We start from the raw sequence: 17,669 nt of genomic DNA, 5'->3' as shown, positions 1-17,669 counted from the left end.
ACGGTTGTTATATTTTCCGCCAAAAATGAAACACTTAAATATAGTTTAATATGATTTTTATAAGTTCACATATTAGGGTGTACATGTCTTTAGAGCTAGTTTCGATTGGTGATTTCAAGACAAACAATAGTGTATTTTTAATAAACATTCACGAAATAATTTTATAAACGTTACTATTCATTATAAACTAAGATCTGGAACTGTACAAGGTATTTGGGATTTTATAAAATGGCGTAAACAAAGACATTGACATAAAATATAAACGAGACAAATACGTCAACAAATATATACAACTTATTTCACTATTATTAGATAATTTGGTTTAGCAATGGTGCCAATTCTGTTAAATACAAATCACTGAACTAAAATAAAGAGTAGTGCTATCCTTTTTTTTTTGTGTTAAAGGTTGGCAACATTTTATAACTTATCAATTTGATTAGACATTTGTGTACAAAAGAGTAGAGATCCACGGTAAAAGCTGATCTCAGAGAGCGCCATAAGAGGTCCGGTAAAATCAAAACAACATTGTTTTTTTTTATTCGAATTATTGACGCGGATTTTATATTCCAACACTATAGTATAGCCGATTCGCTTATGCGTCACTTGTCTGGATACTTTCGCAATGTGGATCGCCATTCACACAATCATTACTGTTTGAAAAATAGGGCAACAGAAGTTTATTTGTAGCAAAGAAAACATTTTAAACGTAACCTGCCCTCCTTCCTTTTAATGAACCACTTTTGATGTTTCACTTAGTTCTAACAGCTGAACTTACCAAGGTTAATATCATTTCATAATTTTGTATAGGTTACACAGCAGATTTTAAAAGGAACACCTCAATATTTAGGTAGTCGATAAGTAAAATGCTATGCAAGTAACAAAAGGGAATATGCATTTTACTTATATTGCGATTAAAATATTTTTTTCCTAATCTTTAGGACATTCTCAATGATCCATTTTGTATTAAGTTATAATCAAATGACCTGACTTCAAGCAAAATGGATATAACATTAGTTGGCAGCCAATAAGAATTGTCAGATTCTGGTTTGGCATGTTAGATTATGAGAACATCCAAAACAGATGATTCACTTTTAAATCACATTTGATTGAATATATCCTATTGTCAAAAGTGGAAAACTAAAATGGTTATACTGTAATTTCACAAACCCGATAACAAGTTAAAATACATAGTACAGAAAATTAAAGGAGTTCTTTGTTGCTAAGAGCTAGAGAGATTCAAATACATTTTTCTAAGTAATGCCAATTTCGATTTCATTTTTATTTTACGTCAATGTGTAATACAGCCATTCAAACATATCTGACCCGGACAACCTTGCATTGCTGGAGCCTTACTACCGTCCCTTTAAACGGTATTCATCCTACAATTAGTTTATTTGACAGACTTTGGATGTCCTAAAAATAACGCTTATATTAATGTTAAAAATTACACCATAATAATATTGCTTTAAGCCAAGGTAGTAAGGCCCCTGGTATCGCATGTCAATAAGTTCAAATTTTTGGACACCAGCAGAGTTAAAATGCGCGCAACGAGATGTTTAAGTATACCCCGTTATCTCCTCATGCCTCATATAGGAAGAGAAAATGATACTATATATAATAACCTCGTAGCACGTATGTTAGCCCTACAGACCAAATAAATTGGTTGTACCTATACCTTTACATTTTATTAATCTATACATTGCTGAACTCTTATTTCCTATGACATTCAAAGCGTACGCTCTGTGACATCTACCTTTGACACATAATTTATGACTTAAGAGTGTCAAATCTGGGTCACAAATTTTTACTCTTCGATCCTTTATTAATGCCATAGACAATCTTGGTTCCGTGGGAAGATCGTCGTAGAATGACAGCGCCAATGCTACGTTCGCATACGGATTGGGTTATAATATTGCATGCCGATTGGCTGATATTATTACACTGTTGGCTAAAATACACAATTTAAGCGAGAGTACCATAAATTCAGTCAATAAAAACAATTGCGATAATCAAAATGATCATAGTGTACTATTATTCCAACCTACTGGTGAAGACATTCCATTTTTACGCAGAGCCGCCTAGGTTCACCAAATCCTCTTTTACACACTGAGTTCAAATATAATTTTACATGTAGAATCGATAACCGTGTGTCAATGCCAATAGATAACTTTGTCATAAGTTTAACAAACTAATCGCCCTTTTTGAAATGTTTGAACGTTAATAGGCAGATTCGCTTATTCGATCTATGGTTATCGTTTCAGAAATCGGTTGCAAGTATGTACTAACACTATTTGCATGCAAAATTATTATTATTTCTACTATGTGTTAAAAATCATTTAAGAAATTTTGTAATACAATATCAATAGGTAGTAATTTATAATGAAACACCGCCAGCGGTTCTCGTGTACGATTATTCATATGCAAATAAAAAAGTTCTATTACATCGGAAACAAAATCAATTTTGGAAACTTCATATCACGCATTTTACGATGGCAATTAAATAAATTGCGACGTCTAGCACAACAAAAATATAAGTATATTTATTTATTACAAATAAACACTTCTTGAGATCGAGGCCTTGTTTTAGGTCCTTCGAAAGCATAATTTTAGTTACTTTCTAGGAGTTAATTGCTATACATGATATATATATATATAACTAGGAATATCCACATCTTACTCTATATAAACAAATCCACATACGCCCTTACTACTACAGCAACTAAATGCGTTCACAAACCAGTCGATCTCCGTAAAGCTATATTTGGAAGATTTTGTGTCAAATCGGAGTTCGAGAGGTGAGCACGTTATTTACAGGATATCAGTCACAAAAGAGGCCGACGAGGGCAGGCAAATCACGATTAATGGTCAAAATACGTTTAGGATGATCTTTCAGGAGTATCTTCCTGTTTTGAGGGGTCGAAGCCTTCTTTAATATGTGCTCCAGTGCCCTTAGGATCTAGGTCTGTGGCCCAGCTGAAATGCATAAGAGCCAGGTGTGAGTTGCCCAATTTATTGTGGACCTTTCCAAGCAAATAGTACACTAAAGATTCTCTGGGTGCAATATTTTTTAAGTGGTGCAAGTCGCCCAAGGCGTCTTGTGGTCTCCCAGCACGTAATAATACAGACGCTCTATGGAAACGACACAAAGGATTTTCAGCATCTAATGAGACTGCTCTTTCTAGGGTAGCAAGTGCACGATCCATTTTGCCCAAAGCAGCCTGAGCTAAACCTAATTGGCAACGTAGCACACCTGAATGGGGATGAATGGCTAACGCTCGACGAATGTGCACCTCAGAGGCTTTCCAGCGTTCCTGGCGAGCGTACACTGCGGCTATACCGAACCAAGCTACGTAATTGCGCGGATCGATGCTTACCGCGGTTCGGAAACTAGATAGGGCCTTGTCAGTTTCTTCGGCTACAGCATACTCATGTCCAAGGAGTGCATGGGCATATGCCGCTTCGGGTTCTATCTGAACGGCGCGCTTGAAGAACTTTAAAGCTGTTTCGCGTTCTTTATGTAGCGAAAAGCAGTTACCCGAAGCTAACCACGCTATAGAATCATTTCTATTTAACTCTACTAATTCTTGCGCTAACGCTGAAAGCTGAGCTTCCCGTTGAAGGTGCCACAAGCAGGTACTGTAAATATCCATTCCTTCAGTACGACTTGGGTACTGTTTCCTAATTTCTGCAAAGATTTTAGCAGCCGCTTCATATTGCGCAAGCTCGTAATGTGCACGAGCGATCATCGTTTGGACCCAAGGTGAAGCTAGCTGTTTCGGTGATATCTCTTGAAACTGTTTGATAGCATTTTTGCAATCCAAAAAGGACAGAGATTTAAAGGCATCACCCAGATCCCTCAGTAAATTTAACAGTGGTACACCATTGGTGCTCTTTGGCGTTATCGTCGGTGTGGTGTCTATGCTCTTATTCCTCTCGTTTGTTTCGGTATTTGATTTAATATTTTTGGCTGTGCGTTGTTTATTTTTTCTGGAAGGACTTTTGGGCGTTACAAATTTCCGGCTAGGTGATTTGTTGTTTTCTTTGACTGAATAACTACTATTGTTATTGCTAAACAATCTAGAAGATCTTCGTGGGGCGGGGCCTAGCGTACACCTTGGTCCCGGGCTGAATACTGCATCTTTGAGTTGACCAACATGTGCTCTCAGTGAGTTAACTATCTTTGGTATAGCTTTTTGTTCATTGGCGTCTGTGAGTGTCGATGAATACAATACTGGAGATTCTTCCATAGGTAACATACCGAAAGATGGCGAGAAAGGTATGGGCGCCATTCCACTGAAAACACTGTGCATACGCTTGACAGGCGCTTGGGTCTCTGGTGTGATGCTAGTTGACATTGTCATAGGAGTACGAGCAGCAATGTTGTTAGGTGTGACATTAGAATTCAAATTACTGTTATTAGATATGTTACTATTAACAAATGATATATTTTCTGAATTGCTGACTAGATTCACTAATGTTGAAACACCAAATGTAAATTCAGTGTTGTTTATTTGGAATACACTATTTGGGTCTACTTTCTCACCCATTTGGCAGAGCTGAGTGAAGGATTTCCACATGAAGGGGTTGAGAGACAGAGCTTTTCTAAGCGCATCTGCAGCTTTACTTCTTCTCTCCGTGATGTTGTATACTTTGGCCAACAGGTGCAATGCATATGGTGCTTGTTCCCCAAATTCCGAGGCGACAGTGTCTTTTGTGCCTAATGCTAGTTCAGCATCTTTGTAACTGTAACAAACATTTTTATTCTAGTTTTATTACAAAATGTTGTTAACCTCTCTGGCGCATCAAAGGTGGGTTAACAACAAGGTGGGTAGTTCCTAGCAGGGAAGATATTTAGAATTTATCATTTTTAAATCAGCTCAAGGCTGCCTGTAGGCTTTGGCTATGACATTGGTTACCTACCAACCTATGGGAAAAGTCACACTGGTCTGTGTGACTTTATCCTATTTGATCTAGTAAGGTATGGTTATCTTGAATAGCTTTTTGCACTGCATCATATTAAAAAGACACACTGTGTCTAGGTACATAGTTAGCTGGTATAATTTTTCAATCAAATTGTGATAGAGTAAAGAACTTCAGGAATCACAAAAGATATTTGATTAGTAGAGTAATTGTTGCTTATGTTGAACCATTAAACCAATCAAGAAGTCAAGTTAGACGAAAAGATTAATATTTATAAGACTAATATTTTCAATGTTTCTTGTCATAATTCTCCAAAGCTGCCTGAAATAATTGCCCTATTATTGCCTGCTTCTATTAGAAAAAACTTGAGTTTTGATAAAAAAACATATGAACCAAATTGTAATGGCAGTAAACTATTAAGTTTTAATAACATATACCTACACACATCTAAAACACATCTTAGATGTAAGAGAAATGCTCTAAAATTTCTTTGCAAATGAATAAAAATTAAACTTTAAAGAGAAGGATTTGCTATTAAACCATGGTATCACCATCCATATCACTGGGTGATTTAGTAAAATTTAAAATTTACTTCCCATATATTCATAAATTTTGCTCTTGTCTGTTAGTAAACATGACATGAAATTTGTACATAACATCTCATGTTCATATAAGTGTTTGCATCAGACTAAGCAACATGTGGCTGTGTTCGTAGCTAATCGACAACTTGGGTACTGTTTCCTAATTTCTGCAAAGATTTTAGCAGCCCCTTCATAATGCTTAAGCTTGTAATGTGCACGAGCAATCATCGTTTTGACCAAAGGTGAATCTAGCTGTTTCGGAGATATCTCTTGAAACTGTTTGATAGCAGGCTAAGCAAAATAAAGATGTGGCTGGGTTTGTAGCTAATCACTTATTACAATGAATGGGATTCAACTATGTCTACATAGTATATATAGTCATGGGCTATTTTCCTGTAGGCTGAGTAGGTCCAGGCCTAACATGGCAAAATTTTTAGGTAAAAACTGTATCTAACAAAATTGATGGTGACAATTTTATCATGAACTAAGCAACTAAAGTAATTTTAATTTTACTCATAAATGTTTGCATTGCAACTATCACAATACTATGCCTAACCTAAAGCCCCAAAGTACCCTTACTAAAGCTAAACCTGTTTATATTTCTTTCCTATTGGCCTATGTCTCATTAGCTAACAGAAAGGATGAAATGCATTGTGAAAATCAATTTTATGAATAACAAGTCTTTCTAATATAATATTATAGATTGAAATTTAAAGTGGTTACTTAAAAAATTTGGCTTTGATGTGGTAAGAACAAGATTCATATCAGATTTGATTGTTTGCCTTGCTAGAATAAAGTTCCTAAAGAAAAATAATACTCACAATTTCAGTTCCAGTGAACATTTAGCCAGTAAAAATCGTGCCTGTGGTAGAGTAAGGGATATATTTTGTAGCAAATGATGTGCTTCATTTACACGTCCACCTCTATAGTAACACGTCCCTAATAAAAATGCCGTCTCTTCCGAGGTAACTAGAAATTAAAACACTGTTAATCAACTTCGTCCTCTAAATAAATAACTAATGAAAATCGATAGACTTTATGTGAAGATAGAAGGTATAACAAAAAATATAATCTATACCTTCAGCATGTAATCTCTCTGCAAGGAATACAGCATTGTCAAACTCATAATTATTTAGACAATCCCAAACGATAACCTGCAAGTAATATCGTTAGAAATTAGAAATTGAATCGCATACACCTTGACAGCTTAGGAAAATGTTTTCCAACACCCACCTGTATGGGCTCTTGAACAATCATTTTTACAAATAGTATACACTTCGATTATGGTTAATACAATAAAATATTTCACATAGCTTGCCACAAACGTTACACGGTCACAAAGTAAAATAAAAACGTTTCATTTACGACGGACATTTTCATTTCATTTTGTTGATTGTCTATGGGCGGATGATTGTTGTTACGAAAGCGATGGATTCAGGATTGCGTGCTCGCTCGATATTTTGAGTTAGAAGGTTATTTATCTATGGTTGTATACAATTGCGATACCTTCCGGTTTTAATACATTACAATATACTTTATCGAGAATGAAGAGAATATACTGTAGACAGAATTGTGTGAAAACATTTAATTATCAAAATGATGATCTTCTACGGTATATTCAAATGTATTATTTATTTTATCTATTTCTAATGTTATATGTACAGTGAAATATTTTATACTACCCGATATAAGGAATGAATGAATGAATGAATACACTTTTATTGTACACCAAAGAAACAAAAAGTAGTTACAAAGATATAAATACAAATCAAGAGAGTACAATTTGGTGGCCTTATCGCTACATAGCGATTTCTTCCAGGCACGTAGGTGTTTTATGTGCTTATCTAGTAATACATAGTATAAGTTTGTGCTCATTAATTTATTAAATTAATAGAACAAATAATAACATAAATAATAATAAATAAAGTAATAATTAGATAATTTTTAAAATAAAGTATAGAAAGTAAGTTGGTCAGAAGCCTTAAATTACCCGAACCATTTGCATTTGTGTTAGCAAAATAATTTTAGGAAAATACTACAATATTACGTATAGAACCGTAATATTGTATACTTTACGATTTTGTTATATTTAGTCTGCCAGATTTTGAAATTATTTCTGAAATTTATACTTATTCGAGGTTATTCGTCTGAGTCGAAAACTAGAAAAGCGAACGAGTCGTCATCAAATAAAGTGAAACGAAAAATAAAAATAAAAAATATGAACAAGATACTTCGAGACATTTAATTTTTACACAGTTTGTTTATAAATGTGATTGTTTACGTTTAATGTTTGTAAAGTTAATGTTGAATCGTTGGTGTGGACAAAATCGATGAGGTCCTGCGTTGAGTTTTTAAGACAATATGTGCAGTGTTGATTACGATTGACATATTCTGACGTGAAACAAAAGGAAAATACTTTAAAAAGTCCCCAAGCCAAGGTAAATGATTATGTTAACAAGTACATACACTCATGCGAATTCCCACACAATTCATTTACTTGTAGAACCTTTGATTTCACTATTCGCCAACCTATTTAGAAGGCAAACAAGAAAATGTCAAGACAAATGACCTCCAAACAATAAGTTCCGTCTTGTTTTCGCGTACCTGCGAATCCTTCAGAACAGCTTTTGCTATTTAAAATTCGTTTTGAATGTTTTTAATCATGCACAGAAGCTTGCAATCCATAATGTTCTAATTGTTATGTAGGTGAAATGAAATGGTAACTGCACATCTTAATAGATTATAGTAATATTCGTAATGAATTGCATGACGAAAATAATAAGTTCTTGATTTAAAACATTTCACAATTTTGAATGTTTACTCAGCTGTTTGTAAGACTTGTGAGTTGCAATATTGTACAGCATTGACATTTTCTACATTACCAAAAAAAGTTCATACTGATATTATGAAAGTAAGTGAGTTTAGTTAAGCTTAAACATAGAAATGAAATAAGCAAAAGCTATGGAACCTTTTTATTAATGATGGAAGGCTCCAATATCAAAATTTAAGCAGGGTAGATTTAATGTTAACATCATTAAATTAAAAGTCCTGCTTGATAATGTATTGTTCAGTTGTATAACCCAATTAATTGATGTTAAAGAAACAACTTCAAACAGTTTATTCATGTAAGCTTGTCACAAGCACCTATGATGTAAAAATACTGACTATATTGATTTATGGAGATGGAGAAATCTGTTTTGATAAATCAGTCTGAGCTCATCTTGGGCTCAATTTATTTTTTATGGTTTTTTTTTAAAAGTCTACAGTCAAGGACATGCTTTAGACATAATTGCTGACTTGCAATAATTCACAATAATCAATTGAATGTTGTGGTTTACAATTGTATTAACCTTCATATAGCAGACCACATAGATCCAAAATTCACTTTGCCTTTCATTTCCTTTGACTTATTTTATAAAGATTTTCAAACTGCTGCTAAATTCAGATTTAGAAAGTGTTGATGCTGATGTATATAAAAGATACATAGCTCCATACCTGTTTCTGTTTTGACCTGATGCCCTTAAATCCTTGGACACATAAATCATTTCATTTCTTTTGGGATCTATAACCAAGAAGGAACATAAATAATCAACATTATTATTTGTCTTCATACATATATAATATTAGTGTGTGAATGTAATGATAGCTAATACTTAAAAACATTTTGTTACAGGATGAGTTTACCAGAGACAATCAATTTGACAGCACAACCAATGATTGAAATAGGAGAATCGCACCAGCTGTTTCTGGCAACAAAGCCAGCACAAGTCATTGCTGGCATATTTGTATGGACAGCATTATTTATTACTTGCCAACAGGTAAGTTTTATAATTATTATGAGTGTTTAATAAGTCACAAAGGTACACCATTACTCTATGCTCTTGATGTTAATACCAAACATATAAATCTCTGTGCAGTTCACAGCACTGCACAGAGATTTATATGTAAGCACTGCCTACTCTATACTAAAGAAATAGTATTACTTGTACTAGAGAGTAATTTTTCATTTTGTCTGCATATTTCTACCCCAAATGTCAACTTTGTAACAATCTGACCATGTTGATCTCTTTTTTATTAATTCTGATATTGGATAATCAGGTTTTTTTTTGAATTTTCAAAAACATACTGGTACAAATAAATTGTTACAATGGATAAACTTAATTATAGATCTAACACAAGCCAATAAAGTTTTCACTATTAATTAATGATCTTAATGATTCAGGAGTTATGTTCAATCATATGGATAAATAACTTATACTAAATAATACTAGTTAAAATACATTAGTAGTGCAAAAATACACACACACATATCTCATACACAATCTTCATTATTATTAATTATCTTATCAATAATAATTGTTAACCAAAACAATGTGTCATATAGACTGTCCGAGATAACATAGTCAGACTAGATAAATGCCGCGATTTACAAATAATTGAAGACTATGTACAACTTCAAGCTATTTATTCTGGTTGTTTTCAGCCGTTATCAATAATACAATGGCTAAGTTGTTAAATATGTAGATATACTTATTAGTACACATATTACCCTAATATTAAGTTAAAACAGTATTGTCACAAGAATTATTAAGAGAAAGAGAGCAGGCGGGCAGAGTGGGGGCTCTGGCAGTTCTTTTTCAACCCCTCTTGGCGTATAAACTTTCGGCGGCATATAAACTGTTGGCTTCGATGGTACGAAAATCATGGAATTACTGGCAAAGCAATCAGGCCGCGATCGCCGGAGAGATGCTAATGATAGCTGAGAAATGGTTCAACTCCTGCCAGTACCAAATTTTTAAAATTTGCATTTTAACTTTATATATTAGACATTAGGTGAGTTTTGGATGTGTGGTTAATGCTGCTTAAATACGCTTTTATTCCTAAACGGATTTAAATTAATTTTGACTGACGCATTCAGAACTGGAGTAACTCATAGGCTTAGTACTTTCAATCCCAAAAAAAAAAAATTGTGTCCAAAAATCCAGTATAACCCAATCGATATAAGTCTACTACTGCATATCTAGACAATCCCTCGGAATTACCAATACCAAAGTTACTTTATAATACCAATAGTTACTTTATAGCGTAAACACTGCAATTGCAGTGGTGGTAAAATAGTAAAAAAAATATTATGCAAGTGCAATAGCTTTCAAGCCAATTATGTGCTGCCGTTTACTTTAACTGTAATGGAATTACGTTATTTTTCTATAAAACACTAGTTGTATTGAAAAACTGCACTTTCATTGTTCTTCATTTTTTTTAGTTTTGTAGTATTCACTAAATCAATGCCATGGTAAATCATGTCTTGAATTTGATAAGCTGCTTCCAAATTTCTATATGAAATTATTGTTTTAAATTCATATGTATGAGTAGGTGTAGTAAACTTGAATTATTTTAAGCGTAGCTTGGAGTTGCCGTATATAATATATCAGATAGGTTCAAGAGGCTGTAGGTGAAAACATCTCCGTTTACTCAATTCTTCTGTACATGTGTTTGTTTTGTGTGTTTATTTCAATTGGTTCACGAATGGTTTAAGAACATAATTGATCCGGTTATCAGGCAGGATGGCGGCTACCGGATCCGTTAGTTAATGATAAATATTAAATGTTGGCTTAAGCTAATAATGAATTCATCAATAGACATAGGTCTTTTGTAGGGAGTTCCAAAATCCATGGTCCTGGGCCGCTTGTTTCCAGCGGCTCTCAGCGAATCGTTGAGTATGCCCACCTCATTGACGGCCGACCAACACTACGTTTTCCGGTTTAGGGTCACCCCTGCAATGGTGACCCCAAACCCCAACGTCCATCGGTTCTCCGAGCTATGTGCCAGGCGCATTGCCACTTCTCGACTCCGCGACTAGCTGAGCTCTAGTTGTTTTACGGATCTCCAGATTTCTGATTTTATCACGTCGATTGATCCTAACATTGCTCTCTCCATCGCCCGCTGAGTGACTCCGCTAGTTACACTACATCTAAATTCAGCCAATGTGTAGTTAGGCGTGCGCTAACGTACGGACAAAAAGTCTGTTTATGATTTCATTTTCGTGTTAACATATTTATTGGCTCTTTATACGATGAAAGAAATTTTGTTACGTCCCCAAGCGGACTAATAACTTTGCGAGCGGGTATAATTTGTTAACATTCGACTGTAATTTTGTTACGTTGTTTACTATTTTGCTCAGAGAATGTTGTTATGATGCGAATAGACGTTTCACCATGGTAGGTGAAAGTTCTAATGGTTATCTCGAGTCACGCAAAGTTGACATAATGATATCTTTAAACATTGGGCACGTTATCACAGTTAGTTTTAAGTACTATAGCTGCCTCTGCGGTCTAGTGAATAGCAAGTTAAACTACGGGTGTCCCGGGTTTTATTCCCGGGCTGCAAATAGCAAAGGTGGTGGTGCCAATTTTTGCTATACACAAATCTCTGAATTAAACTGAATTAACGTGTCTAAAATTAGTACTATCCTTTTTCAGAGAATTTCTTATAGTTACAATTGACGGACCAGGCATATGGCCACCTGTTGGTGATTGAAACCTTCTTTAAACAGAGCTAAACTTCGCATGGTATGCAAGGAAGACGCCGCCCTGTTTTCATCAACCTGAGACGTAGATGTGCCAACGCGTGTGTAAACATAGCGAAAAGTATACTACTACGTCATTCTTTTCACTATTTGTATATGTTTACCTAAATCCTAGGATTGACCACGTAATATATAAGGCAACTTTTTAGGAAATGGAAATTGGAATGTAATGATAAAAATGGTCCCCTTTTTTTGAGTGCATAAGTACTTGACTAAGTAGTAGAATTGGAATCGTTTGATGCCTCCCACCGTTACGGTCTGACTGTAGGTACATAGCGTAGCATAATAAAAGTTTCATAGACAATATATAAGAACTAGGTTATGGGCTCTTTAAGGACGTTGTTACAGTTTTTCCGCAAAGTACACAACTGTTCCGTATACAACGAGAGTGTTTGCTAGCAAACGTACCTTATGCAAAGATTTTTAAAAGTAATACTCGTGACAGATAGGGAAAAGAAGCAAGAGGCTATATACTTTTGCTATATACAGGCCATTTGGCTACATTTCCCTTTATCAGCAATACGTAAATATTCAATGTATGTATCAAAATACGTATCAATTACCAACTACACGCGTGAATAACAAATTTGACTTAAAGGACTTTTCTAGTCCTTTAAGTCAAATTTGTTATTCACATTCAATACACTTCTGGATTGTTCACACTTCGGCCACCTCTTCGAAGGGGCCGAGTTCGAAGCAGGTATCACCTATATTTCGGAAAAATGTGCGTTTTAATGTCAGAAATTAAATACCTATCACTTAAAAGATGAAAGAAAACATCGTAAATCCTGCTTTCTGAGCCCAAGGCCGTGGGTTCGATTCCCACTACTGGAAAATGTTTGTGGGATGAGCATTAATGTTTTTCAGTGTCTGGGTGTTTATATGTATATTCTAAGTATTTATGTATATTATTTATAAATCAGTCGTCTTAGTGCCCATAGCACAAGCTACGCTTACTTTGGGGCTAGATGGCGATGTGTGTATTGTCGTAGTATATTTATTTATTTATATCGTCGGGTTGATATGATGATGGCGCGACATCGTCCGAAAAGTTGTAAGTGGAAGGGATCACGACCCTCAGAAATAAGAAACACGATGTAGAGAAAGAGAGACGATAATGATGGTCGATGATGTCGATATTATATGGTCGGATTCAGTGGCGTGCACAGGGTTTGTGACCAGGGTATGCATAAGGAAGAAAAATTGCATAAAATGGAAAAATCCTTTCCAAGTAATACAAAATTTTTAGGGTATGCAGTGCGTTTGTGCATGTATGAAGTGCACGCCACTGGTTGGATTGGGCAAGCATCGTTCACTATAAGCTTTAATCAGATAGGTATAAATAATGATCGCATTTTTTATTAAACTACGATATCAACAAGTTGCACGTCATAAACCCGACTACCGATAGCCATTCTAATTTTGTTTTCCATCTCTCTGACATGTAGCGAAGTACTGGAATACCTACTTGTAAGCCATAACTTCATGCTCGATTTCCCGCATAATAGACGGGAGCGTCCATTTTTATTTCCTTTTGTGCGATAAATATACTGTTATTTAAACCCAGCATTCGTTTTATGTTATGGTACTTCTCTCTTTCTAATCTCTAACCTACATACTTGATAGGTCTCTTCCACATATAAACGACATTCGCAAAAAGGTACCTAAAGGAAATATATATGATTGTACGCTTCATATGTGCATGTAATAGACCAGAAATAGACATGAAAATTTTTTTGAATTTCATTTCCGTTGAGTTTTGTTTGTGCTTGTTAAGCGTATTTGAGACCGATCAATGGCAATTTTGAGAGCTCCGTATCCGCACATATATCCGTATATCGTATCGCATCACGTATGTACCTAGTAACTACTGTATAAATGTTTTTCGCTTAGGAATTCTATTTGCCATAAAGTACACTTTATTTACTTAAATTTTTCAATAGTGCATACTGCAGATATCTTTAATTTTTTTCGCAAATGTACATTTAGGCAATAAATTGGGATGATTATTCCCAAATTCAAATTGTTTCATTGACAACTTCAGGTTAGGTTTGCCACATGCTATGTTTAAGCTTTGAGATTAAAACGCACAAAGATAAGAGTGAACGCAAACAAACGAGCAATTTTAATTTATTATGTCGTTAATGTTTTAATTTTTCCACATGAGAGCATTCGAGGCAGCCTACATCGACTGGGATTTATTATTTATTTGTTTCAATCTTGTTTTCATGACCATAACAGAGTAGGCAACTTTAAAAATGGCCGCAAATGTTCAAGGCCGTGTGAAGGAGACTAACAAATAAATGATTATGCAAAATCTGTATCAAGTTCGACTATTTAACATTCACAACAACAAATTAAGGTGTATATTTTAAATAATCGCCATCATAATCCGCCTATTAATGTATTTGTAATAAGAGAGATGGATTAACAGCCTAAGCCCACTTCTTCTTCTTGCTTCCCCTGGGCTTGTCTCCGTACTTGGTCGGCGGGAACCTTCCGTTGTACGTAGTGCCACTGTTACGGCTCCCCGCTGGGTCACTCCAGCCAGCCGAGTTCACTCCAGAAGCTTAGCAGGCCGCCCAGGTCGTCAAGTACCTTCGGGAGTGATGCTGGGGAGCCAAGGTCTGCTACTCTACATCGGAGCATTACGTGGCTAAGCCCATAGCCGCTGCTCCAATGCGGATTTGCGGGCTTTAAAGATTATTATCTAAGTTATTGATAACCGCGACTAGCGTGTTTTCCGAGGCTGGCGGTGACCAATGTTTCCTAACTCAAAGTTTATTAAGGAAAACTCCCTCACAGTTCAAGCAAGTGATATTTTAATTGCCTAAAAATTCATTATGGCGCCTAAAATATAAAACAAATTGCGAGCGTCACTAGCCAACAGAAACATAAATCTTGTAGATGTTAAAGAAAAGATAAATAAATTGCTTATTGGGAAATGTTATTATACCATCCAAGAATACTTAACAGACACAATATTATAGTTTTGACATTTACAGTGATTATAATTTGACATGAGTGTAATTTTGATATGAGTCTTAATTTTTTTTCTTATTTTAATAATGTCGATTGATTTAGCATAGTATTATTATAGTTAGTAGGAGTTAGTGGACAATGGACATATATATTTTTTGCATGCCACCTAAGGCGGATTGTTTGTCCCTATATTTTGTCTACCAATAATGTAAAACCAATCTGCAAATAAACGATTTGAATTTGAATTTTGAAAAAACGCAAGAAAAGGGAATTCGAACTAGCCCGAAAGGGAAGTCGAAGTCCTACCCACTGAGCTATCACCGCTGCACAACCCTTGTTACAAAGAGTTAATTGTAAGATCTTAAACTATATTGTAGCTGCATTATGTCGTTGTTGTGATAGTCTGTCTAGCTATACACCAGCAGCCATTAATGTAAAGCTCTAATGTGATTTAGCCCTCTTCGCGCTAACTTGTTAGAGGGTAGATATTTATTTATTTACATACGACAATACACACATCAAATTCAAATTCAAAATTTCTTTAGGCCTATCACTGGCCCTTTTTAAGCGTTCATACAAATATGTTTACATAATTGTAAGGGGATGGTGATAATTTCGATCGCCAACTTAAACCTAAAGCTACGAGGGTTTCAAACGCGCCCTGGTTTAAGAAGTGCCCACAAAAAACTTATCCGGGTAAATTTTTTTTTGTTATCACCATCTCACAGTAAATTTATATTAAGCTATGAAGCTAGAGCAATTCACACCCAAGCTTTTTTATCGTTTAAGTAATCCTTAATATTACAATAGGATTAATCTTTATTTTATTTATGGCAGTTATGTTAGGTATACCCACAACCCTAATCGGTTTCTACGAAACATCGTACCGGAACGTAAAATCGCACCGTGGCACATCTTTTTCGGTTGGGTGGTTACCAGTCAAAGTCAGACTCCAACCAGACTAACCAACAGAAAATAAAAAAAATATTAATTCTCAAATTACCCCTGCTGGGAATCGAATCCTGGAGCTCCCAATTAAAACCACTAACCGCTGCGCCAAAGAGGTCATGGTAACATAGACGACGCGACAAACCAGCGAAATCTCGCCTGGGGTTACCTCCACGGAAAAAATAATATTAACTAGTAAATATAATGACTAAAACAGACCCAGCCCATCTTTTATCATTTATTACGAAACCGATAAGGTCCGTTCATATTAAATTACACCTCAAACCAAATTGGCTGAGTGTGTTTGAACGAAAAAGGTGGACGTTCTATATTTTCTTTACGTCAAGGCCGCGGCGCGGCGTTGAATTGTACAGTTATTGGTGAATGTCTGTATAGTAAATACTTGCACTACTTGCATACCGATATAGCTATTTAGTACAAATTTAATGGTGTTCATTTTTAATAGACTAACCTAGCAGATGGCCTACCTGATAAGTGGAAAGCCATCGCCTATAAACAAAGCAACACTTCACAGGCAGTGGGCGTGCACTGGGTTTCTTATCAAAGTATGCATGCAGCAGGAAAATTGTGTTGCAAATGCCAAAAATCCTCCTCCCATACGAACTATATATATATATATATATATATATACTAGCGGACCCCACCGCCATCTGTCGGCATCACATCTGATTTGTGAATCTAAACCATCCAGGGTGCCGCCCAAACGCATACCAAAAAATTGATTCAAATCGGTCCAGCCGTTTAGGAGGAGTTCAGTGACATACACACGCACACAAGAAATATATATATAATGATATATATATATATATATATATATATATATATAAATTTTAGGGTAGGCTGTGCTTTAGTGCATGTATGAAGTGCACGCCACTGTTCACAGGGTATGCAAGGAGCACGTCCTGCAACATGCCGCCATGTGGCTGTCAATTTCTGTAGTAGGTGTTAAGCCTCTATGTGTCTGTAACTACAGGCAACCGCGCCCTTCTGACCGGAACACAGCATTGCAACAATGCTGCTTAGCGGCAGAAATAAGCATGACGATAGTACTTCCGCGGACAAGCTCTGTCACAAAAAGCTCTTCTACTAAATTAAATTGAGTATACGAATGGATCCTCGTGGGTCTCGTGGCTGACAAGTATGACTACATCATCACGAGGGCTATTGGACATAAAAATTTACTGACATATTTATACCGAATATATTACATTAAATATGCATTTTATATATTTTTTTAAGATTTGTGTTGAATTTGTATTAATTAATTTATTTAATAATGAATTTGTTATCATCATATGAAAATCTGTCATATTTTGCTACAGTTCATAAACAAAATAAAGTAAAACATAACTAATTAAATATTAATTGTAATTATAAAGCTTTAATTGTAATTCAAATTCTGAATTTTCTTAATTATTTTTAATTTAAGATTTGCATGCCTTTAAATGGGCTAAACATTGTTCTGTATAACTTTTTGTAACATCTATAATTTGACATGTTTGTTGCAAATAAATGATTATGATGTCCTGGGTTCAGACAAATAGCCCAGCCTGGCTAAATTATTCTTGTCCTGTACGGAGGGTCCTCGGGTCCAGAGTAGCAAGACTTCCTCTGTCCTGCCCTGGGACGAC

The 17,669-nt window shown here is 35.3% G+C and overlaps 2 protein-coding genes across 3 annotated transcripts in view; one reads left to right on the top strand and one right to left on the bottom strand.

Moving 5' to 3' along the window:
* Positions 1 to 39: 39 nt before the first annotated feature.
* On the bottom strand, positions 40 to 6,923 carry LOC120630205 (cell division cycle protein 27 homolog). The gene is made up of 4 exons (XM_039899335.1): positions 6,735 to 6,923; positions 6,580 to 6,655; positions 6,323 to 6,470; positions 40 to 4,743 (listed from the first exon to the last, which is right to left on the bottom strand). Exons 1-4 carry the CDS (start codon positions 6,756 to 6,758, stop codon positions 2,877 to 2,879), a joined length of 2,115 nt encoding a protein of 704 aa, XP_039755269.1. The 5' UTR covers positions 6,759 to 6,923; the 3' UTR covers positions 40 to 2,876.
* Positions 6,924 to 7,664: 741 nt separating this feature from the next.
* LOC120630222 (transmembrane protein 184B) overlaps positions 7,665 to 17,669 on the top strand; it is a 35,300-nt gene continuing 25,295 nt past the window's right edge. For both annotated transcript variants that reach the window (XM_039899363.1, XM_039899364.1), the window contains exons 1-2: positions 7,665 to 7,939; positions 9,175 to 9,319. In XM_039899363.1, coding sequence (XP_039755297.1) covers positions 9,176 to 9,319 — 144 coding nt within the window. In that variant the 5' untranslated portion in view covers positions 7,665 to 7,939; position 9,175. The remainder of the gene's footprint in view (positions 7,940 to 9,174; positions 9,320 to 17,669) is intronic.

This window comes from Pararge aegeria, chromosome 16 (genome assembly GCF_905163445.1).
Source record: "Pararge aegeria chromosome 16, ilParAegt1.1, whole genome shotgun sequence".
Lineage (NCBI taxonomy): Eukaryota > Metazoa > Arthropoda > Insecta > Lepidoptera > Nymphalidae > Pararge > Pararge aegeria.
The sequence above is the reverse complement of the archived record's forward strand: the minus strand, read 5'-3'. Positions and strand labels throughout refer to the sequence as shown.